Source organism: Notolabrus celidotus, chromosome 14 (genome assembly GCF_009762535.1).
Source record: "Notolabrus celidotus isolate fNotCel1 chromosome 14, fNotCel1.pri, whole genome shotgun sequence".
In the NCBI taxonomy this organism is placed as follows: Eukaryota; Metazoa; Chordata; class Actinopteri; order Labriformes; family Labridae; genus Notolabrus; species Notolabrus celidotus.
In genome coordinates this window covers 2,589,257-2,614,995 of record NC_048285.1, presented here as the reverse complement: position 1 = coordinate 2,614,995, position 25,739 = coordinate 2,589,257, and the positions used below count along the sequence as shown (strand labels likewise).

General features: G+C 38.9%; 1 protein-coding gene across 4 annotated transcripts in view; it reads left to right on the top strand.

Moving 5' to 3' along the window:
* Positions 1-25,739, top strand: part of brip1 (BRCA1 interacting protein C-terminal helicase 1) — an 87,664-nt gene that overhangs the window by 40,193 nt on the left and 21,732 nt on the right. For 3 of the 4 annotated variants that reach the window (XR_004633784.1, XM_034700759.1, XM_034700760.1), the window contains exons 20-25: positions 1,054-1,734; positions 7,759-8,205; positions 9,344-9,411; positions 9,788-9,878; positions 9,975-10,175; positions 10,412-10,554. Coding sequence is in view for 3 of the 4 variants with exons in the window: in XM_034700759.1 (XP_034556650.1) it covers positions 1,054-1,734; positions 7,759-8,205; positions 9,344-9,411; positions 9,788-9,878; positions 9,975-10,175; positions 10,412-10,554 (1,631 nt within the window). In the remaining variant the exon portion in view is untranslated. The remainder of the gene's footprint in view (positions 1-1,053; positions 1,735-7,758; positions 8,206-9,343; positions 9,412-9,787; positions 9,879-9,974; positions 10,176-10,411; positions 10,555-25,739) is intronic. The other variant, XM_034700761.1, reaches the window with a different exon arrangement.

Below are 25,739 nucleotides of genomic sequence, written 5' to 3'. Positions count from 1 at the left end.
AAGCTGGTATATTGGTCGCACCAGTGTAAAGGACTGTATAGATTCATAAAAGGTACGAAAAGTGCATTGAATTTTACAGAAATAACGATGTCATTATTGTTTTAGAGTGAATACAGCTTCTCTAATTGTGTTAGTTAAGATTGAAGCGAATACAGCGGTCCTTCTTCCACCGTTTGTAATCCATCGTCTTCTTTCTGCCCGCATCAATCACGCCCATTCAAGCAGCTGTGTTTTCTGAAGTCGGCGATCTAAAAGGTGTATGCCTTTTTGTGTTGCCCGAGAATGTACGAGCATGACATCACCGCCAGAAATTAATGTTGAGGTGACGTGTTTGCACATCGCTGTGGCGAGGCACCCATTGTCTTTGGGGTCACGGCAGGGTTGAGCAGTTGAATTTGGTGTGGTGGAGAGGGGTGGGACGGGGCAGAAGAAGTAGCACACCCCTCCGCGGCCCCACCCCTCGTAGTGGTGGGGGTGGGGGCCCTGGGATCAGTTGAGTGGCTTGCCTCATTACTGTAAAGTCTTTTGCGTGCCTGAGTGGCGCTGGAGCGAGCTGATGAGCAGATGTTGGACTGTTGCTTTTAATTAAATCCACTTGACCTTTGTTTGGGTGATATTGAGCGTAAGCCCACGTTTATATCTTTATTTAGAAAACAGCCTCTGCAGCCATGTTTCTCTGCAGAACAGTCTCACCTCATGACAAGCTGCTTTTGGACTTTAAAAGCTTCTGACTGTGAAACTTAGGGACCTGCATAAATGAGAACAAGCATCTAAAGACTTAGACTTAGTTACACAAGGTTAATCTCAATGACTGTTTTTACCTGCAGGTTTAGGAGTTAGTCGACCTTCTTTCATGCACACAATCAACAGCAGACGACAGATTATTGAAACATGGCAATCAAAGTGACAACAGTGCCCAAGTGACGCCCAATACCACTCCTAACTTTCAAACCCTTCATGCATTTTGACCTTTCAAACCATTTCCAGAGGCTTTAATGTGTTTTCTCTTTTCTCTTATGATGCTCTATGAACTGTTTTGTTTTCTCCTTGCAGAGCGTTTGCAGACGATAAACAGCCCCGCAGCAGCGCCCCGACCACATCAAAAAAGCAAGGCCCAGCCTTTCTTCAGCATTTTCACCTCCAGTCCTATCAGCGCACCATTCAGGAGGCCAATCTTCAAAGAAAAAACACCCCATAACTCCGACCAACACTCGGAAACATCAAGTCCTTGTGAGAACAAGGAGAACCAGCAGAACCAGCAGATCTCTGAGGCTGCTGCTCTGAAACAAGAGGCACCAGTCTGCGCAGGTGAAATGAGAAAGGAGACAAACAATCACTCCATGGAGTCTCCTCCAAGGTGTGAAGATGAGCCGCCGGCTGCAGAAGATGAAGACGAAGAGGACCAGACTCTCTTTTTTACTCCAGAGCTTTTCGAGGAAGAGGAGAACGTAGGCAACCCGCAGAAGGAGACAAAAACAAAGACACCACAGAAGTTGGAGAGCCCTGTCCTGCTGTCAGACGGCTCTGAGCAAGATGGAGGGCAGGTCGTGGTTTTTAATGATCAGAGTGATAGTTCAGTCAGTAAGGAGAGCACAGAGCTGCCGCTGGGACAAGAAGAAGAAGAACTGATGAGGGAGACTCGAGGTGAGGAGGGAGAGAGTCAGAGCAGGCAGACAGAGAACAGGCTCCACAGATTGTCCCGGTCCAGGCAGAAAGCTCCCTCCGACCCGACAGGTAACTAATCATACAGGAAACAGAATAATAAAGAATGTTCATCATGCAAATAAAGTGCAATTAATCTGATCAACAAATAAAGTGCTGAAATCACGTTCTGTGCACACTACAGTGGAAAGTGTTCCCATCACTATCATTCCCCATCCACGAAGAAACAGACTACATAACACAATATATATATTCATTACATTCTACATCTGCATACTTTTTATGTTGTGTTTTTCTTCTCCTCTTGAGAAGAGTCTGGATTTTAGTCTGAGAAGGGTTCTGGTCTCTGTAGTCTGAGTAGTATCCACCAATCAAGTGTCAGCAGGAAAAACAGTCTGTATGGAGAGCAACAGCAGGTGTTCTAGAATTCTAGAAAAAGACAGAATTCTCTTTGATGTCAGAATTCTAGAACAAATGGAACATTCCGTAATGAAGGTCAGAGCTAAAAAAACATCAGTGTCTCTAATCCTCTTTCATAGACCTCCATTCAACAAACAAACATTGTAGACGTAGTTTTCTTCTCCTCTTGAGGACAGACCTGACAAAGCTTGACTTTGGACTTTTGACTAATCTGCATCATGATGTTGTTATTTCAGCAAACTGAAGACCCGTTAATTACAAGAACATCACAAGAACATCAGTTTCTGTTTCGGGTTCATACCGCTGAAGGAAGCCAGAGGGAAGCCTCTGAGGAACGCACTGTTTACACTGAAACTGAGACTCAACACAAACAGATGAATCTGAACATGATTATTTCAAGTCGCCGATTTTGACTGTAAATGATGCAGCATATGGAAAAAGAAGGCTTTACTGGAAGTTGTTTTGCAGCAACCTACCGCTATACTAGGATGTCAGAGAAGTTTGTAATCACTGCTAGAAGCATATGTCGCGGATTGTTTCCAAGATTGGGTTAAGGCAAATAAATGAACATGGATAGGCTCTGTATTTGGGCCCCTGGCCTTTAAATTGAAGATCCTGAGCTCTTTGACTGTCCATCGCCCCATCGTACGTCGACTGTCTTATTCTCTAAACCTGTTAGATCAGGTGTTTCTCTGTCGGCTAAAGAGGATTCTTTGTCCTTTTTCTTTCTAACAAAGAAGAGAACCTTGTGCTTCTACATCAGAGACTAAAGCTTGGGACAAAACATCTTTGTTTGACACCTTAGGAATCAGAAAAACCGATGGACATACAGTGCTGCTCAAAAGTTTGTGAACCTCTTGAACATTTTGGAATTTTCTATTATTTCAACCTGATTTCCTTATTTAATCAGAACCGTTATTTTTTATATGATATAGCAGGTATAGGTTTATCAATTCAATATAGTTTTTTTTTTTTAAAACAATTGTGTAGTCAAGAGTAAATTAAAAAGAGTTTTTTATCAACTGATGTAGGTGCAAAAGTTAGTGAACCCTGAGCTGCATTGCTTAAAACAAGCAGTTAAGTAGAATCAGGTGGGACAAATTGGTGGCTAAATTAACCACTGTAATTGACCAATAAAGTGAGAGATGTTTAGGGAAGAAATACCAGGTCACTTTAGTCTTACCAGGTGAACCCATACAGGTCAATCATGCCGAGAGGAAGAGAGATCTCAGAGGACCTCAGGAAGAGGGTAGTGACAGCACATTTGTCTGGGGAAAGCTATAAAGTCATCTCAAAAAAATTTGAGCTTCATCGTTCCACCGTGAGGCAGATCATCTACAAATGGAGAGCACTGAAAAAGACTACAACCCTACCTAGAAGTGGACGACCTTCTAAAATATCAGCAAGAGCCACAAGAAAAATGATAATTCAGGTAAAAGCCAACCCAAACATAACATCTAGGGATTTGCAGACCTCTCTTGCTGCATCTGGGACACATGTGCATGCTTCCACAATAAGAAGAAAACTCAATCAACATGGCTTTCATGGAAGGGTTGCTAGGAAGAAGATTCTGCTCACAAAAAAGAACAAAGCTGCCCGTCTCAACTTTGCCAGAGAGCACCTGGAGAAACCTGAAGCTTTTTGGAAGTCCATTCTATGGACAGATGAGTCCAAAATTGAACTGTTTGGTCACAACCAAAACCGCCATGTTTGGCGAAAAGTCAACACTGCATACCACCAAAAGAACCTTCTCCCAACAGTGAAACATGGTGGTGGGAATGTTAAGATCTGGGCTTGCTTTTCATCCTCAGGACCTGGACAACTCCACATAGTCCAGGGAATCATGAATTCTGAGGAATATTGTAACATCCTGGAACAGAACCTGAAGCCATCAGTTTTGAAGTTAAAGCTTGGCAGAAGATGGATCATGCAACATGATAATGATCCAAAGCATTCCAGCAAGACAACCAAGGAATGGCTGAAAAAGAAGAAGATTCGTGTTCTGGATTGGCCCAGTCAAAGTCCTGACCTAAATCCCATTGAAATGCTGTGGCGGGACCTGAAGCGGGCAGTTCATGCCAGACGCCCATCCAACCTCTCTCAACTGGCTGCGTTCTGCAAGGAAGAGTGGGCAAAAATCCCCCAAAGTAGATGTGAGAGACTGATAAGTCACTACAGAAATCGTTTGGTTGAGGTTATCTCTGCGAAAGGAGGTGCAATATCCTATTAACTGAAGGGGTTCACATACTTTTGCACCCATGATATCTGAGTTTTTCTTAAATCAACCACTTGTGTTAAATAAAGAATGACAATTTAACTATTTCTTTTGTTTGAGTCCATTATTTGGAATGTCAGTATTGTGGATTGGGGTATAACTTAACATTTAATAAGGTTATTTTAGTATTTTTTTACAAAAAATCTAACCATCGTTGTGGGTTCACAAACTTTTGAGCAGCACTGTAGTTCACAAAAAGTCTGTTTCTTCTCGTAAACACTAAAATGCAACTCCGAACTTAAACACGACTTAGGAGCTGCTGAAAATGCAGGAGTAGTTTGAAAATCAGGAGAAAATGTAGTAAAAGTCATGTTTTAATTTTAAAATCCATAACCTTAGATTTAGCCTCGGTTACTTTGGCATCAAAGTGTGCCACTGCTGCTTTAGACGCTGAGCCCACACACACACTTCTCCGTCTCAGATCAGCTGCTCATTCACCGTGACAGCTCGTCTTATTAAGGCCACTCTCCGTTCAACAGAACTAACAGCAGGATCAAAACTGCAGCGCTGATTAAACGTGCGTTTTTAACAAGTCATTAAAATACAAAGCCTTAAAATTATTTGTGTTTTTCTGCAGATAATCAGGTAGTCCTGTTTTAATGATGTGTTTATGAGCGAGGACACTTTAGACATGCCTGACTCAACCTTTCCATTTCAATTCCAGTTATGTAATTATGAGCTGCAAACATGGAAGGTATTAGTGTTAGGCCAAAAGTATATATCCAACCTAGATTTAATGCATTTTTATGTTTGTTTCTCTTATTTTTGCTGCATTAATGATTTTTCGAAGCTGTAGAAATGAAAGTACATAGGTATAAGCATCAAACACCTTTTAAAGCAACAGTAGTCGATGCTGTTGTTTCATGAATTTGATAAAATGCATCATAATTTGTTGATTTAACGCATTTCGGTTCAAACCTCTCTTTAATTTTACTCATGGTCGACGGCAGCAGGGATTACTTTTGCGCCGTGCATGTGCAGCCCAGCAGTGTGTGTGTAATCAGCAGTTTAATGACTACATTTGATTGTTGGAGTCTGAGGAGCTGAGGTCATTTAATCAAGCTGATGCTAAATGCACAATCATCAAACAGGCCGGGCTGAGGGGAGACAGAAAAATGAGATTAAACATGATTACGCTGATGTGATTTGTCTCATTACAGCTCAAACTTCACCAATGTGTGATTTGCACAGACGAGCAGAGTAGACAAGTGTTCCATTAAAGCCTTTCTTTGCTCATCAGCTGCCTCCCCGAGACCCTTAATCGTGCACGACCACTCGTTAACGTCATCAAAACACAGTGCGCCGAGAGGCCAGCGAATGTGTGTTAAAAGCTCTTAATAGGAAGCCCGCATTACTGGAAGAGTCAGTAATGGCTGTGAACGACTGCTGTCCCCCGTTAGACTAATTTATCCTTTCTGCTGAACTCCAAATCATTAAAAGCACACTGACACAACATTTCTTTAAATACACAATGCAGCTGACCAACATTTTAGAATACATATCTTACAAACAAAGTACGTTCTTCATCATTTTAAACTTTAATCTCACAGATTTACGCTGCATGAGGAATTTAAACACAACATTTTTTCAGACTTTGAATCCATTAAGGGTCAAAAGATAAGTCAATGTTGTGAACAAATCAATAACAAACGTGTGTCTGACAAATGTAATATTCACTATGTCATTTCATGTGTATTTCATGCTGCTAGCGATGAAAGCATCATTTCCTGAAGCCGATGTGACGGGTAAACAAAACAACATGCTCACTGTTGATTCTGTAAAGAGAAAATATCTGCATCCAAATTTTGTAAAAGAATTCCTCGGAGCATGTTGAAGAGGACACATCGGACGTCGCTCTTTCAAAACACCAACTGTGACATATGCTCAGAAGTTAAAGCCACACTATGTATTTTTTACATTTTCAGTCCTTCACTTTAAAATCTTTCACACTTCTTCCTTTCCTTCTCTTCTTTTCTTCTGATCCGACCTCTAAACATTGGAGAAAACTGACCAAGCTAGTAACAACGCTACAAAACTACAAAGCTTAACACTAAATCATCTATTTTACGTTAACACCAGTAATGTTTGAAACCAAGACAGAACTCAACTTAAATTAACAATTTTTGTGACATGTTTTGATTTGAAAGAGTAATATTAAATTTAAGAAATGGTTGGTGACAACATTTATGCTTTAAGTATGACACCAATAAATTCATGCTCATCAGCAGTCCGAGTTAAATAAGGACTTGCACAGTTTGAAACTTTCTTGCAGAACTTCTCGTCTATCTTGGCTGAAAACTGCCGGTGTTCACAATTTGAAACATTTTGAATTTTCCAGGAAGTTTCGTGCTTCTTACAACCCTGAAAACACACATGTTGTGATATCAAAGCTAGCCTTGCAGGATCATTCTAGGTTCACAAAGTCTTTACAGTCAAACGCTTAATGTCATCAGTCTGCAGGTCAGAATTTAGAGACAAGGGGCGCTGGTGGTCTAGCGGTTTAAGCGCCCAACTTACAGAGGCTACAGTCCTCGTCGCAGGGGTCGCCGGTTCGATTCCCGGCCGGTTGACCATTTCCTGCATGTCTTCCCCCGCTTTCTACTCCCCACATTTCCTGTCTCTCTTCAGCTGTCCTATCAAATAAAGGCAAAAAGGCCAAAAATATAACTTAGAAAAAAAAAAAAAAAAAAAAAGAATTTAGAGACATCACAAAGAGAGCAGCTCATATTATTAGACTCTCTCCAGAACTTCAGAAGTCTTTATTAGACCCTCAGACCTCAACGGTAACCAACCTGTACATGGGGAGCGTTAGTGAATCCAACCCCTCTCTGCACGTTTGTGAGCTGTGGATGTGTTAAGATGTTATTTAGAGTGAAGCTGCTGTGAAAATAAAAAAATAAAGAAAATCATTTCTTATTTTTCCCTTTCAATGCTTTTTTCCCCTTTCTGCTAGCTGCTCACTTGCTCTCTCTCTCTCCTTCAGCTTCAAATAAAACATGCATATCATTTTCATTTTTTATTTTTCATAAGCCTCTGTGCTTTCTGATGATATCACATGCAAAAATAATGGATATTAAAGCATGTAGTATTGAAAAACATCAGAGTTTTAAAAATTTTGGACAGCCATAGTTGGTCGAGGCAAACAACGCTTATGAGGCAACTTCCAAAATAGCTTTTAAATTTAGCTTGTTAAATATACCACACCTGTGTTAATTGTTTGTTCTGCTGTGCAAAAAAATTATTATTTGACCTTTTTTAGGTGTTAAAAAGTCTTGAAAAGTCACAGAACTACTACTATACTATATTTTTGTAATTAGTACCTAAAGACTCCTGTTTATTTTAACTATGAAACCATGATTAATATTAATCTGCTAACGATGTGACTGGATGTTAATCGGCAGGTGGAGGCTATAAGGGGAAAGCTGTAGGGAGAGTCAGTCTGTCGCAGATCGAGACCAGGAGCAGCCAGAGGAGGAAAGACCAGGCCAGAACAGACCATCAGAGAAAGGTTGTACCGTCAGGTTTGAGGTGCAGACCATCCAGAGACAGACCCGTCAGATTAGACACGTATCGGCCAGAGGATCAGGGAGACAGCTGGATGACCTGCAGACAGACAGGACAGATTTTAAAACCAGCGTCTGAGTCAGGAAAGACTTGTGTCGATGTGAGGGACCGCAAAGCTCCTAAAAAGCTGCTCGCCACGCCTGTTTGTTCTGCAAGGATTGAGTATGACATTGTGACTCCTAAACAAGAAGTCAAAGGGGGTCTGCAGGAAGCCGGAGGAGCAGGATGTGGTCCTACGAGTCCAGCTGTGGAGGGTTCTGAGAGTCAGCACGCCAAGAAGAACGGTAAAGGTTTGATACTCTTAGAGCTTGAGTGTAGTGAAGCTTGACAGGCAGAAAATGATGCTTGAGTTGTTAGAAATGGTGTCATTATGAAGGACGACCAGCACAGGGTGCTCTGTCACCATAATCTGTGATCCTCACAGCACTGTCTGCCACACGTCATCACAGTTCACATCACACATCAAAGCAAAACATTGGTTACTGTTGAGGGTCGGTCGTAAGGGAAGATTTAAATCAGTGAGACGAAAAACGAATATTGGTTCAATTTTTTAAGCAGCAGGGGGCGCTACCTGCTTTTGACTTCTCTTCCTACATGTGTAGCTGAACAGAGCCGTACAGACATGGCTGCATTAGCTGAAGATCAGCAGTTGATGCACCGTCAGTGTTTCCCACATAAAGACGATACCTGGTCGACTGTCCCAAGAATATTCATCTGTATGGTGTACATTTAGCGTACAAGGGGCGAGTAGTGTCCCCACAGAGAGACGCCATAGACACGTTAAGCTTAAGCCTCTTATGGGGGTAATAATACATCCAAAAGTTTTTACTAATGAATTTTCTTTTAGCTGATTTTATTTACTCATGTTGCAGCCTAGCAAAAATACCTTTTGCGTCCTTTCAAAATAAAAGCCTTTTCTGTTATCTACTAAAACAGAAAATATTATAACTTAGGAAAAGACAAATTAAAAGCACCATAAATATTTAAATAAGACAAGACTATCTCTTCTCTAAAGCTTCAAAATTAACCGGGTTGCTTTCTCTAATATGATGAAAAATGTATTCTGAGACACCGTTATTCCTCTTCTCTATTAACCTTTGACCTCTAAAAATGAAATAGGTGTCCGCCTCATAAAGACGTTTCACACTCTCATTATTTTAGTTGCTGTAGTTCAATACCTTCATATTACAGAAGCCTTGAACGGATGCATTCCTCATAACAAGTTACTGTCAGCGATTTTCCTCAGATTTTGACCTAAGATCTTTAGATTGTCAAAATGTGTTTCTAGATCCAGATAGAAATGTGCCATTCAAGTGTAAACTGCAGAAGAATTTCCTTTACCGCTAATGTAACTCATTTAATATCTTGCTTTGTTGCTATTTTATGTTCTCAAACTAACGCTGGACTTTTAATTCAATCAAGCTTTAAAAGTGCAGAGATGTTGCAGGAAGAAACGCCGGAGATTCTACAACACATCTCCAAAAAGAAAGGTCAGTATCAGGTCAGGTGGGATGCTTCAAGTGAAAGGCAAAGAGAATACATCAATGTGAGGAAGTCATGAAACAAAGTGTGTGCAGCTCACCTAGAGAGAAAAGCTCATAAAGTCAAGAGGATGTTGATGATGATGAGTCACATGACCACATCCCATGTTAACTGAATCAACGTCTGACACCAGGAAAAGGATGTTTGAAGTCAGCATAACGAGTGAAAGGGAAACTGTGTCATAAACCTTCCTTCATACTTAGTGAAATTTATAGGAAATGATTCCTCAAACATCTTTATTGCAATTTATAAATGTTTGTATTTGAGTTTAAGACATGACCCTGATAATCTAAACGGGAGAAAAGCTTGAGATGGATTATTTAGTTTGTCTTTCAGAGAGTTGGAGACCAGAGGCCGTGCTCTTTGGGACTCTCCTGTGCGCTGTGTGAGATGAAACTCCTTCCTGTGATGAAGGGTAACTTCTTAGAAACCAAAATAATTAAAGTCAAACTTTTACAAAACATGAAGGAGTTTTATTTCTGCTTTTATTGATTCTAACTCTTATCTTTAGATACATCATGGCGTGCAGTTTGTGAAGGTGATCCTCTTTCTATCCTGAGGAAGGACACGTTCAGAGCTGCAGCATCAAACTGCCGATGTGAACCACAACTTCCATCAGCTGTAGACAAGTCACTGCTGCTGGTCCAGAGTCCAGATTCACTGAAGACCCTCCGAACCGCTCTGCAACCTTTCTGTGATGACAGTCAGACAGGTGGGTTAAAGAACTGGACCCATGATCACATTTAAAGCTCCAGTGAGGAGTTTCAGCTGATTACGAGCACACATTTAAACATTTTGTAGTGAGTGAGGAATATGATAGAATCATTATCAAAGAATCAGGGCACAGAAACTCTTAGATAAGCTCCCACATGATTGTTTTAATTCACAGTTTCTCTCGTTTAAAGTTCGTAAAGTGACATGCTGTTCCTCTGCTTGTCGTTCATGCAGCATACAACGCCATCTGGAACCCCGAGGAGGGCTCTGTCACCAGATTTCTGCAGTGCAAAGGCTGCTTGTCTCAGAGCCCCGTTCAGTCTGCAGCTCTGATAGCGGCCGAGATCCAGTATCCCCGAGACACGGCTCGAGATCAGGTACACTCTCAGGATGTGTGTAAATGTGAAACTGTGGGGTAAAAGGTACACTGCGCATCGGGATTTAGAGAACTGGCGTGGACTAGTTTGCAGAAATACACTCCAAAATCATCAACAGTCTTCTCTACTTTCACTTTATTTTAAAAACAATACCAGTTCAGTAAAATCCTGAATGTTGTCTTTGAGTTTGCACAAATCTCTGTGCTTAGATCATAAGTTGTAACGTAAACAAACACGGAGCTGCAGAGAAGCGTCATCTTCTGATTTTTATTCACACATGCACCAAACACATGAATGTGTTCCCCAAATATTTGGGACTGGCTGCACGTGTGAACACACACTGACTGATTTCTCCCTGGGACTTCATTTTCCTGCTTTACTCTGAGTAAAATTTACACAACAGGTCAGTGTGAGCTGATGTGAGAATGCAGCAGGTAAAAGCAAGTGTGTGGGCATGATGACGTTTATATCATGTGACCGGTGCAACGGATACAATCTTTGTGCACAAAGTGAAGCTTTTTTCTGCTTGCCAGCATGTTCTTTCCACTGTAGTGATTTTTTTTTGTTGATATGTAGCATCTAAGAAGCTAAAAACAGCACACTTTGCTCGTCATGTCCTACCCTCTGAAACTCCCTTCCCTCTGCAAATGTGTGAAAAGAGCTGTTATTCATCTACATAACAAATAAATGTTCCTTATTTTAAAACAAAGACTTAAATGCATCTCAGAAGAAAACGTTTGCCCTCGTTGGCTCTCTCTCTGGGTGTACATAATCTTTCCACTGTTCCTGACACGGATGTAAAAAGCAGACCATGCTTTGTTATGCATTTGGATTTATTCCTTCAGTTCTTTTGTGGACATTTTTTGCCTTTATTAGATAAAAACAGCCAAAGAGAGACATGAAGTGTAGGGAGTAGAAAGTGAAGGATGACGTGCAGCTAAGCTGAATTTTGCAGCTCAAACTCTGTGATTGTGATTCATTTTAATCATGAACCAGGTAGTTTGTGCTTTTCACAGAGGTTGCTAAAGACAAGTCCCTTCTCATGGCTTAAAAAGTTTGTATTTTCCATCAAAAGATGATAGATGCTGAGCAGCTATTCAAAGCAACACTCAGATTTGAATGTCGTGCACATTTAAAAGATTGCATGCAAAGTTCTATCTTCACTACAGTGTTCAACTAATGTCCTTGGAAACATTAGAAATTCTTCAAGTGTGGCCTCTCAGTCCCATAATCAAACTGCACAGTTATCTTTTATTGATGTGTTTATCTGAGCGAAGATTCACAGGTTCATAAAAAATCGGAAAAGACATGAAATTTAAAAAGAACTGCTTCCAGGTCTGGAGAAGTTTTAGAATAAACCTGGAAAGTTTACGGAAAAGTCGAGGAACTCAGCAAAGACATTTCAGAGAATAGGTGATCATGAGATTTGCCTGAAAAGTTCTGGAAACTCTTTGCAGAAATTTGTACGGACCCTGATAGTTCTTTTGTCCTTGTTTGTCTCTTGTTTCTCATCTTCTCATGCACACATGCTGTGCCAGGAGGCACAGTGTCTAAATCAATAACCACTCCCTCTCCTCTGTAAGCCGATTTACAGCCGTCACAGAGCGGAGACAGAGCGGGGTATCACAGCTTCTTCAAATGTCTTAGACAGTTTTTATGGTCGCATCGATTCATAAACCTTTAAGCCGATTTCTGAGATGATTCGGTTTACAGCAGGAGATGTGAAAACCGTCTCAGGGTTCGGTGATAGGCAGGAACACGGAGTCGAGGAGGAGCCAGTGTGAAGTTATTGAGAAGCATTTATAGATTTAGAAACAAAGCAGAACAACATGTACAGTGTATCTCTAACATTTCCACAAAGACTGAAATCATCGTCTCCAAATATCACATTATATCAGCAAAAACTTGTATTGATTTAATTTTTAATAAAATACTTCAAGTTTATTATTGGTTTTGTTCATTACTATTCCTGATTCATCAGAATGTAACAGTGTTCCTGTTGATCCTTAAAAAGTCTTAAATTAGGCTTTTGAAATTTACAGTCAGAAAAAGTCTTTTGAAATGTCTTAAATTTGAAATCAATCAAGCAAGCTTTATGTATATCACACCTTTCATTCAAATCAAATGCAATTCAAAGTTCTTTACAGAGTTAATAATATAGTAAATTAATATTTGATAAAATATTCATAAATAATAAATATGAAAATAATATAAATAATGATAATAATAACAATAATAATAATAATAATAATAATAATAATAAACAATGAAATATTTATAAATAAGAAAGATGAAAATAATATAAATAATAATATAAATAATGATAATAATATATATAATAATAATGATAATAATATAATAATAATAATAATAATAATAATAATAATAAACAATAAAATATTTATAAATAATAAAGATGATAATAATATAAATAATGATAATAATAACAATAATAATAATAATAAACAATGAAATATTTATAAATAAGAAAGATGAAAATAATATAAATAATAATGATAATAATAATAATAATAATAATAATAATAATAATAATAATAATAATAATAAACAATAAAATATTTATAAATAATAGATAATAAAATATCTTCAAAAACTATACTACTATACTGGATATAAAAAACAAAAATGGATTTTAAAGTAGAGAGTTATGCACACTAACAACAATAAAATATATGTAATTAAAGATAAGTTAATGCATCAGAATAACAATGAGAATATAAATCATTTTAAAAAGGTAAGGAGAAAAGTCACAGAAAATAAAGGCACTAGAAAATGTAATAAATAAATAATAGAAAAATAATTTTAACAAAGTATTTAAAAATAAATAAAACAATAAAAAACCCAGCTGAAAACAGCATCACCAAAATGTTCTGTTCTGTTCTTCTTTGAGGCACAGCTAAAAGAAAGGAGCTGGGGGATTTGAGAGATCTTCCTGGTTCAGACACTAAAAGCATCTCTGAGATGGAGTGTGGTGCGAGGCCATGCAGCGCCTCAAAAACTGGTAACAGAATTTTAAAATCAACAAGAAAAGAAACAGCCAGTGTAAAGGCTTTAAAACAGGCGTGATGTGTGCTCGCCTTAATATGCTTGTTTTATTTTTATTTGTCTGACTTTTTAAACGTGTGCAGCCACCACGTGTGACCTGATCATAACTGTCATAGTTGGTGTTACTGTCCTCAAGCAATTGTAGAGATTATCACTGTGACCTGTCAGATTAAAAAGATTAACCCTGGTTGACTCGTAAATTTGAGGTTAACTTTCCAAACTCTGCTGTACTTTCAAATCTGAATCTGAGTGATCATGAAAGACCAATTATATAAGTTTATCAGTGGATTTTATGATGCAGTGAAACTTTATTCTGAATCATTAAACCTTTATGAAGATAGAGGAGGTTAGTTAGAGGAAGTTACAGGATTATAAAAGTGTTTGGCTTCAATGCACTGCTGATAAATCTACTCTTTTCTAGCAATTAAAAGGTGCTGATGTTTATTTATATCATATATTTATATCATGCTTTAACAGTTTATCAGAGTAAACCTTGCAGACGAAGAAAAACGTTGTAAATAAAACTTAAAGTGATGTTCATAAATACTTTAAAGTCAGAAATTGGCGTTAAAGTCTTCAAACTTTATTGAAAACTGCTCTTCAGGATGTTTTAAAGTCGTGTGCCGTGAAATCTTGCATGTCTGAGTCATTAATAGACACCAAGCTTCTCACACACATCAGTGAGCCCCTCCTGTCTTCATCTCTGCACACACTCATCTCTGCATGTAAGGATAAATGTGCAAAGAAGTTTGGAGAAGAGTTAAACATCCCTGAGCATGAAGTCCAGATCCTGTGCCATAAAGATAATCTTCTCCTCTTTTATGTGCAAGGATTTATGTCAAGATAAAGGACTTGTTTGTGAAATCGCCTCCACGTCTGTGCCATCTGGATCACAGTGTGAATCTGACTAAGCCCACAGGCAAACGCTCGTCTCTGCCCCCCTCTGCCGCGAGGGCTTTAGCACACACTTCAGTCCAGCCTTCACTGTTTTCTCGGACGCTCGCATGATGAGCTCGCATGATGGGTTTCAAGTTCCTGCTGTTCAGCTGTGAATTTGACAGACACCATATTGCATGTAAAGCTGTGGAGTCTGTCTGGGTGCAGTCACCAGACACTCAAACTGCAGTCTGCATGCAGGAGGTAACAGACCGCAACACTCTCTGCATGGGGCATGACATGCTCACAACAACTTTACAGGCGTCATCGACCCTTGTCATCTTGACCTGTTAATCTCAGTTTGTCTTTGTTGTTATAAGCTCCCCCTCTTCAGCGTTTATCACTTTGTTATCGGTGCCAGAACATGTCACTCCTGGCCCCTCCAACACCCGCCTGCACGTCTTTGACCTGCCGTCAACATAACGTATATGAAAACCGCAGGAGGCCTCGCATTCATAACTCTTCAGATAATAAGGCGGCATGCACACACACCATGTGTGTGTTAATGTGCTTTGTTGTGGCACAGATTGGAGGCTTGTACGCTCTGATATTGTGACCTTTAATAAAAGGCAATAATCACGCCTCAGCGGATATCAAAGGTGATTATTTTCATCTGAGTGATTTATCTGCAGCTCCAATGAATCACAGCAACACTTGAACAGAGATAGCATAATCCCCTGATGATTTAAGATTAACGATGATTATTTCTTATTAATGGTTTGAAGATGAACTTAGATGTTTCACTAATATCTGTGCAATTATTCATTCCTATAAAAGGTGCTGAATGATTTATTATATCTGCAGTGAGCTAAAGGTTGGATTAGCATGCAAGCTGGAAACACATTCATCCACGTGCACGCTACAAAGGAGTGACACCCTGCACAATATTCTTTGTTTCTTTCCCTTTGAAGTTATATTTCTGGGCTTTTATGACTTTAATCTGAGAGAGGATAGGACAGTGGATCAAACAGAAACCAGGAGGGAGAGTGAGGAAGGGGCCAGAGTCTCTGTGTACATACGACTTAACCTCGAGGCCAAACTGACACCTGACACTGTACCATTTAAGAAAAGAAACTCCTTCATTAGGATGGTTTCCTACAGAACAGGACTGCACTTTTATGATTCTTTCTTAATCTCCTGGTCTAAAAACTTCACTGAGCTGTCAGTGATGTTCTCAAATATATCACCAAAAGTTTTTTCATCCACAAAATGTCAAAAAGCAACACATCCTTCAATTTAACAAACTGAAACCAACAAAAATCAACACAGCTTAGCTCTGACACAGTTTATGGATATTTAAACGTTTGTCATGTAGTCTACTGAGTGGTTTATCGTGGACCCCAAGGAGGAGTAGCTGCTGAAGAGAGGGATTAAATAACATACAGATAATTTAATTTTCTGCATGCATATAGATTTGTTAACATGCACGTATGAGTGTCTTAAATAAAACCCTGCAGAGTAACTTTAATTATCATATTTGAACTTCTATTTTTGCTGTTTTCATCCCAAAATATTAGATTTTTCATGATCGATTTGAATGATTTTAAACGTCCTCTTATAAATCATGTAGCCTTATTTAAATATGATAGATGAATGCTGTGACACAACATTTAAAGAATCATTAGTAACCACCTCTGTAAACTCTCGTCTGCACTCTCCTTCTTTAAAGAGTCTGTCCACAAAAATATTAAATTTATATGCAATTTTTGCACTAACATGCATGCAATAAAATACACATTAATAAGTCCCTGGGTGCTAGTTGAATTTAGTCACAGTATTCCCCATATAAGTTTGTTTATTTATAATATTTGTGACATTTTTAAGATACTCTATGAGAACCAGCTTCAACTTAAAGGACTATTACGTTCAAAATACGTGGTCCGTCTGTTTTCAGGTGTAAAAGAGTTCACACAAGAACTCCTGGTACGTCCTCCATCTTTATGAAACCAAACAAGACATTTTTTGTAAATTGGCCTATATGTTTATTTCAATAATATCTTATTTTAATGTGAAAAACATCCCTGGCTGCTGCTGCGGTGGTGGTGGTGCATTAGGCGAAAAGTTAATGGTATTGATTTCCTTAAGCGTATGTAGCCTGATCAGGATTGCTGGACCGGATCATCTAGTAGTAGAGGATCTTTTGCAATCTGTCTCCCGCAGCAGCTGTTAGAACTTGGCTTGAGTCATAGGTTTGGAGCTCCTTGGATAATAAACCCAGATTTGTTTCAGAGGGTCAGTCGAATTAGACACCTAATCTGCCTACGTGGTTTTATAAGTTGACTAATCTTGATATAGACATCCGTTGTTTCGGCTGATCTTAGTGTGCTTACACCATAAGCTGGTTAATGCTATAAGTGTGATTGTGGCAACCATTTGTCAGCTGAGAGCCTGATGCCTTTTCAGTTGTGCATGTTGTAGGACGGTCTCAGCAGGAGAGCATTAAGGACTGGCAATTAGCCATTATGCAACCTTACGCCTCTTTATGGTGGAACACCAACAGAGATAAGAAACTCTGATCCATTAAACTACTTAACTTCTTTGGGACGTATCATGCCCAACTTTTTCAGCAGTTGTTGTCTGCTTGTGCAGGATTTTCAAGAGTCCTTATTATTATTATTATTAAAGTTGTGCAGATTAATGCTTTAAATATGTGATTTATTTAAAAAATGGTGATCACTTTAATTTAACACTGGTGTGCTGGATTTAACCACTCAACCTACACCAGAGATTGACGCTGTTTTAATTGATTTTTGAGTAGCATGTCACCATCCTTTTTTCAATCAATACAGTTGAACTTCTTTTATTTTAGGTGTAGTAAGATGTGTCACCCCGCCATGTTACCATCAATAGCATCGATTGATCTGCTCTGGACGAAAGTATGACCTAAATCAGGCTCAACACTTTACAGTCCATTGAATCTCCCTCCAGTGCTGCCAGCAGGTTGATATTTTATGTCTTGAGATATTTGGGTGGCAGCCAGTGTGGCTCAGTGGAAGAACGGGTCATCATAAGCTCAGTCCATTTAACATTTATAATATTTAATTGATTGTAATTTGGTACGGATGTATTTTATGCCAAAAGGCTGATTTGCAACAATAAAGGCTTTTCCTCTTGTTCCACCGGCAGACAACCTTTACATGTTAGCTGTGGTTGTGAATGTGAGTCTATCTGTACAGATTTAAAGACCTTCTTTTAATACTCACCAACTATAGTCTCAAATTGAAATGGTAACAAGACTGTGCATCTAAAAGAAAAAAACAATCGTAAACTAGAAAGGTTGCATTTCCTGAAAGCAAATGCGTTGAAATGCTGAAGCTGAAGGCTGAAAGCTGTGAAACACAGCTGAACATGTGGAAGAGTAGTAGAAGTAGTTGAATTAGTGGACGTAGAAGAAGTAGAAGAAGTGGAAAAAGTGGAAGAAGTGAAAGGAGTGGAAAAAAGAAAGGAAGTGGAAAATGTAGAAGGAGTGGAAAAAGTAGAAGTGGTAGAAGTAGTAACACCTATAAAACTGCTTGACAAACCAAGGAAATGTCTAACCTGTGTGTGTGTGTGTTTGTGTGGGTGTGTGTGTGTGTGTGTGTGTGTGTGTGTGTGGGGGGGTGTGTGTGTGTGTGTGTTTGTGTGTGCATGCGTGCTTGTGTTTATCACTCACTGATGAGGTCATCTGAATCACCTGTGTGTGTTTGTGTGTGTGTGTGTGTGTGTGTGTGTGTGTGTGTATGTGTGTGTGTATATGTGTGTGTGTGCGTGTGTCTTTGTGTCAGTTGGAACTGATGAGGTCATCTGAGTCAGCATTGTCTCCAACTGTCACTAATTGTTGCCATGGTGATAGGACCAGCTGTGTAACTGCTGTGTGACAGTTGATTAAGAATGGGATTCTTGGGGAATTTAGGGTCTACATATACCCACACGATGCAATGACCGTAATAGCTATCAGAAAAAGGATCAAACCGTGAGCATCCAAAGACTCTGATGAACACAGTGATGTGTTTTTCATGTCTGTACAGTCAGAAATGTAGTCAGGGCAGCAAGTTAAGTAAGGTGAAACTTTTGCTGCCCTCCAGAAATTTTTAACATTACGGCAGATGGCCGAGCAGAGAGACTTTCTCTGACAGTTGGTGACCTGCTGGCTCACCGGTACAATCTTTGGCTTTGGTTACCTCTTTGACAGAAGCAGGAGAAGACAGGGAACGTTTTGATGTCTTATTTGTGTATGTGGAGTGAGATTTGTGGATTTTCTGGCAATTTTTTCAGAGGCCCTGTCCCATTGTTTTCCCAGCCTGCCCACTCTAAGTTTTGAACCTCTCACTCTGCTCACCAGAGTTCCACCCCATACACACCAATGTTAAAGTGAGGGAAGAGCTGAAATTTTAGTTGAAAAGTTGAACGGTTGAAATCGGTCAAAATTTGAAGGCTGTGAAAGCGGCAACGGAAAGTGGAATAATAAGTTTAAAGTTTAGGAATAACAATATGTTGAATTGCTGAGCATTTCAACATATAAACAAATAAAGCTTCACATGCAGTTAACATAAAATACCTTCATCCTCAAACCAACAGGAATATGGAGAGGAGATTAGTGCAGAGGAGGATTAGGGCCACTGAAAAAAAAAGTTTTTGGAGGGCAAGCAAAAAACATTTTCTTTTAAGATTTCATATTTTGGGTTTTTTCTGACGTGAATTCAAGAATTCTGACTTTTTTCTGAGAATTCTGGAATTAAAGTTAAAATTCAGAGAAAAACAGTCAACATTCTGTAAATATTCTCAGGATTCAAATTATATATAAAAAAATAAATATAAAATATTTTTTTTCGCTTGCCCTCCCTCCAAAGTTCTCACTTTCTTCTCATACTTTCAGAATTTAGAAATTAATTTAAGAATTCTGAGAAAAGTCTGAATTTTGACTTTAATCTCAGAATAAATGCCAAAAAAAGACTCCTTTGAAAAAATATATTTATTGCCCAACCTCCTAAGAATATTTTTCTTTTAGTGCCCCTTTCCTCTCCTGTTTATTAAGGCCACTTTAAAAAAAAAATGGAGGCAGAGCCGACCCTTTTTGTTTTCGGGAGATCTGACATTTTTTATAATTTTAACTGCAAAGTCAGAATATCGACTTTTATCTCTGAATTCTGAGGAAAAAAATCAGAGTTTAAAGTTAGAGTTCTAGAAATTTTGGCCTAACCTCCCCCCAAAAAAAAGATATAGGGACCCTAATCCTCTCCTCTCATGTACAGGAATGCTTAAGTAGTGCTTAAATTTTAAATACATAACAGTTAGTCGTGGTGCAGCTAATTACTAATAGTCTACCATGCTCAACATCCTACCTGCTGTGCTGATCACTGCATAGAGCACCCATCCACTCTGTGGTTACAGGCTGTAGCTGTGGCTTCATTTGAAGCTTGAGTATACTTGTTTTCTTTTGCAAAGTACGTCAGCTACAGACTGTGCTCGTCTGAAAGTAAGTGGGTCTGCTTTGTTAAGTGCATGTCAACCAAGCACTCAATCCTGCTTGTTAGCATGAAAAAGAATACACTGTCTCAAAGACCGATGAGATCCTCACAGATAATTTATACCATCATGGACAGCAAAACATGGGATCTAGATTATAAACCCATTTCATGAAGTCTCTCTTCATTGCTGAGCTGCTCTTAGTCAGCATTTTTCACTGAGATGGTGGGGTCACATAAATCTGTCCTGGGACACATTTGCTTCTTATTAAGGAACAGGAGGATGACCTCTGTAGTTTAAGCAGCGTCCATTAGCCTGGTATGCTGTCTCCAAGAAACTAAAGCTTCTCTTTTATCAGATCAAAATATCTTTGCGTAGTCGTCCCAGGTCACAGACGTCATGATAAGAAAAGGTGGACACAAAGGTGGAGGTCATAAAATCATTTCACATGCTTCACAGGATTCTTCCAATCCCAAGAATACACTGGACTGTGCTCTGTGTCTAACTGGAGGATACCTCCAGAGGGCACACCAGGGAGCTCAGGCTGTATGCAACATCTGAATTTGCAGGATTTCTTGAGCCAGCTCAGGCGACTGATGACCGGTGGACTGAACGAACCGTCAGCATCGTCCCTGCTTACTATTTCTAATGTTTTCCTCCGTGCTTGGATTAAATGGTCTCGGACTTGTTTTCGTTTAGTTTTGCAGGTTTCAACATCGAGTTAGCCTGCTCTTACCAGCATGTTGCCAGTGCTTTGCGTCGGCGGCGTGCACAGCCCATGCACAAAAACCAACACTGGGGACGTGGCTGCCATCATGAGTTTGTGTAAACGTAGTTAACAGCAAGTATATCTCTGCCTGAAATCCAAGACTACTTAAATCTTATTGCTGACATATCATAGATTGTAGGAAACATGGATGCAGTCTCAGTGGTGTCGGTTTCTACAGAGAGGCCATGAAGCCCAAAGATGGTGGCCTCCATATTTGAAATGCTGACTTCAACTGACTTCTTGCTGATTTAGTAAGAGAAGAAGAGCTGGAACTGCCTTCCCAAGCCCCACATTATGCAGAATTTTTTGCCGTAACATTATCAAAATGGATAGTAATAACAAAATCAGCTCCAATACAGCTGTTTTTCTTTCAACAGGCTGTAAACATGTTTGATTCTTCCGCAAAAATGATCTCAAAATGGACTTTGATGGAGTTTCGTTGACTTTTGCAGGAACTTTCAACATCTCATGTCACGATTACTCAAACTAATAGAAACTAAAAGTTAAAGTCACTAAAAGTCTCATCAAACCAACAGATGTTTCATTTTACTGATACTGAATATCAAACAATTCGTGAACATCTTAAGATAAGACTGATATCTACTGCAGCTTTTAGGGAAAGTGATTTAAGGTGTGTGTTTCCATCATGTCTATTATTGTTTTTGCATTAGATGACACTTAAACCCAGAAATTCCTTCCATAATGAACAAGTTTAAGGTTTAAGGTTTAAGTCTAATATCCACATACTCTGCAGAGAGGAGGAATGTCAGGGTGTGGAGGTGTGCAGTTTAATCCAGTCCTGTTGCAAATCGACAATTAGTTTGATTTTAATATCCACAATCTTTTTTGTGAGGTTGTGTTTTTGGATTTTGGATTTTATCGGGTCCGGTTAGCGACCAAAGAGCTGAGTCTTTGGGCTGAAGTGGCGAGGACTCTGTGTATCAGGTGTCTTTAAAGTCTTTCTGTACCATACCATAATAATCATAACCAAGTGTGTAAGTGTTAGTTTCCTTAATCTTCGTATTTATGTTCTCACCCCTCGTCGAGAAATGACTAATAAAATGCTGTTATTGGATAAAACTTAAAGTTCTTGCATCATCACCCGTCTGCAGGCAGTGTGTAGTTTTAAAAAACTGAAACATATAAACACTTGAAGTGATCCAAATGATCCATGGGTGGAGCTTTTCTCTCTCCGAGCACATGCAGGGAAACTCCCTCAGATATGCTTAAGCACTCCTACGTTTGGGAATCCTTCTGCAAATATGTCAGCAGATCAAACATGTTACTTCTCACTCATCTCCCGCTAAATGCTCCGCTTTTCTCCCCTCCAAAATGATGGATTGCTCTTTTCTTTCCACAAAGTACGGGTGAAAGGTGAGGTATTAAAAGCTGTCAGAAATGTACGTGTCACAAATCTACGCAGGACTTACAGATATGCGAGGTAATGTGTTGAAGAATGGGAGGAGGGAAAGAGCACAAAGCTGTTGGTGGTCCCGACCTTTGTTGATATTGTAAGTGTCGGGACGTTGTGCGTCAAAACATGTCAAGAGGCTTGTGAGGAATGCAGAAACCCTTAAGAGTGTAACTTGTGGGTTTTTAATGCAAATAGATGCTGCAGTGGACAGAGCGTTGGCCCTTCATGGTGGTATTTCTTTAATATACTCTTTCCTCTCCGCTCCAAATTATCTCACACCTATTCTCACCGCACACAATCATCTGCAGCACTGAGGAAAATCCCAACAGAGTAATGACGGGAAAGTTCTTTGTCCCGGCCTCTTAGTGGAATCTGTAGGCGCTGACAGACAAGACCATTTAAGAAGAGGAGCTCTCAAAATCAAACAGGACACACTCAGTGTTTAATTCTGTGGCAACATACCCGAGAGCTTGCCCTGACTCATCACACTTTCAAAGCTCGCTGGCACACCTCGCCGTGGGAATGACACTTCTCAGCCCATCTCTGTTTGAACAGGTTGATTCCACTTTCTCTGAGCTCTGCGTCGAGCATTCAGCAGCTTTTCTGATTTATAAAGGAGCGCTGGCTGAATGCACGAGCACAGACTTCAAAAAGTGTTGTGTACAAGTCCAAAGTGTGCACATGAATGCGCCTAACCCTCCGTTTGAAGTATGAATTAATCCTGTTTTATTGTGGAGGGCCTGGCAGGTCGACACTGAGGTGAGGAGAGACGGGCATCAATAAAGCTCAATAAATTTTCCCTGCAGACGTTTTCTTTCCCCCATGTGTGTTTGGGTGGCATACAGCTCACGCTCAACTCAACACGCTGTCAACACAGATTTAGATTTAAATGATCCGTGTCAATGATTTAACTTTGTAGCCAATAAAACATAACGTACATCTCTCACTTAACAACACACGCAACAGGTATTTCATTTTGAATTAAACATTTATGAATGAATATATTTCCAACGATGAGAAGCAGAACAGAGAACACAAAATAAAAAAATCACCAAACATTTATCGCATCAAGTTCTCCCATGTCAAAATGTTGTGTTCACTCTGAGTGCATTAAAAAATATTATTTATAATTTTTTTCTAGAATTTTCTACAATTTATATAATAAAATGAACAGAAGATTAACAGATAAAATAAATGATATTTATTCTTCTATTCTTTGCATGTGGAAAACAAAAATTTGCTGTTACCATAAAACCCACTCAAGCTTTCAAACAAACACTTAATATTAAACTGTCATGGAACATTATCCTCTACGTTTAGAGCAAATCTCAAAGTGCTACAAGACACGTCATTAAAGCAGTACAAGTAAAACATTATAATAAACCAATTAAAAACAGACAAGAAAGAATATAAAATTAGAAAAGCCCTCTTTTTAAAAAAGAGTGCAATTAAAAAATAAAAACAGCAGAGGGGAACTTCTAATATTGCAAATATTCATAACTCTTAGACTTAATATCTTCAGCAATGAGTTATAAAACATTCAATCTCTTTCATAATTAGAAAAATAAGCTACACAGACAAAAAAAATTTTGTACGAGGTTGTAAACATGTATTAGCTCTGCTGTAGAAATTGGCCCTTTAAAATGGCTGTTAATGGGGATTCCTTTTCTTTTGGAATCAGCCTCAAGTGGACATTCGAGGAACTGCAGTGTCGTTTTTCAAGACTGGAGCTGCTTAGGACAAGACCAAAATCATGAATTCAAAATTAAATTACTTAATCAGCTAAATAATTAAAAATTGTAAAGCTCCTGTGTGGTACATTTGATTTGTGGTGATTTTGGCGCCCCCTGTGGACGGATTGGTATTTTCCGACTTAATCCTGCACATGTCCAATTAGTGTTTTTTTGACAATAAATGTCATCCTATTGTCTTTTAACGTTCATCAAGAATCTTTGCTGGCTGTATCGTCAGCATACAGTTTAATCATGTAGTCTGACACCTACCCCCCACCGGTGGTTCTGGACGCAAAAAATAGCCAGATATAAATTGTCGATTTTCTTTATGATGGTGTTGTCTGCTTTTTGAAATCATAAAGAGGCATCAATATTAATTTAAGCCTGTTTCATAACCAGATAAAAACTCCTCACAGGAGCTTTAACTCCAAAAGTTGGTAGTTTAATAAAACTGGTGTTTTGTATTAGTAGCTTTAATTTAATTGAATTTGCAATAAAACAACTATAAAGAATTAAATGGCACCACAAAGACTTAGCTCTTCATATTGCATGCCAAATATTATACTGACATTCACCTTCAGTGTAATATATCATAAACCATGATCAAACATCCTTATCAGTTACACTCAATCTCATCTTTACATGTTTGAACTGATAATGCAGGTGTTTTTTGGAGACTCTCCCAGTGCTACCACTCTAATTCAGTCACGCATCAGTGTCCACAGCTCACTCCCAACACCCCCTGTTCGTGTCAGAAAACAAAGGCCATGGGCGTCCTCGCTATACATAGCCGCTGGGGCAACCGGACAACACCTCTTAAGCAAACAGGCTTACCCGCTCTTTATAACAGCCGCATAATACTCAGCCTTTGTCCTTACCAATCCTCCACCCTGGTCCTCCTGCCCCATAACAGGTGCCGCTTCAAGTTGCCTTTCTGATTCATTGTTTCTTCACTTCCAAAAGCCCATCTCTCTTTGTGTTTGCCCTCCACACCGACTGTGTAGGTGACTCTTTCTAAATGTGCCCCACAATAAAGACCAGCAGCCTTTTATTTGGCGCGGTGATATGAAAGCATGGCTTAGTGAGAGTGCAATTTCTCTCTGTGTTTTTATGTTTTTTGATTTAGCCGCTATGAGAGCACACTGATTCATCCTGTCAGTATTCACACTACTTGGCCTCTGCCCTTATTTTAAACATAAACTAAAGACTCACCTTTTTAATCTGGCTTTTAACTTGGAGTAATTCAAGCTGGACTGCATTATTAACATTATAACCATTGTTTTGGCATCATTTTAATTTTATTCTATTTGATTTAATTTAATTGGTATTTATATGATTTTATTTTACTGATTTATTGTTATCGTTTTTTTTTTTTTTTATATTTATATGATTTTTTTAGTTTATTGTAATGATTATATTTTATTTTTCTGATATGTATCTGATTTTATTGTGTTGATTTTGTTAGTTGAGTTGAGAACTGTAATGTTGGAAGGACAAATATCCTATGAGATGTAGTTGAAGTAATTTTCGTTACCTCAAAAAGAAGTCTGAAATCATCCTTCATAAATAAAAATAGAATAGAACCTAATGGAGCACATCAAAGAAGAAAAGAATGGAATGGAACACATCAAAGAAGAATAGGATTGAATGGAACACATCAAAGAAGAATAGGATTGAATGGAACACATCAAAGAAGAATAGGATGGAATGGAACACATCAAAGGAGAATAGGATTGAATGGAACGCATCAAAGAAGAATAGGATGGAATGGAACACATCAAAGAAGAATAGGATGGAATGGAACACATCAAAGAAGAATAGG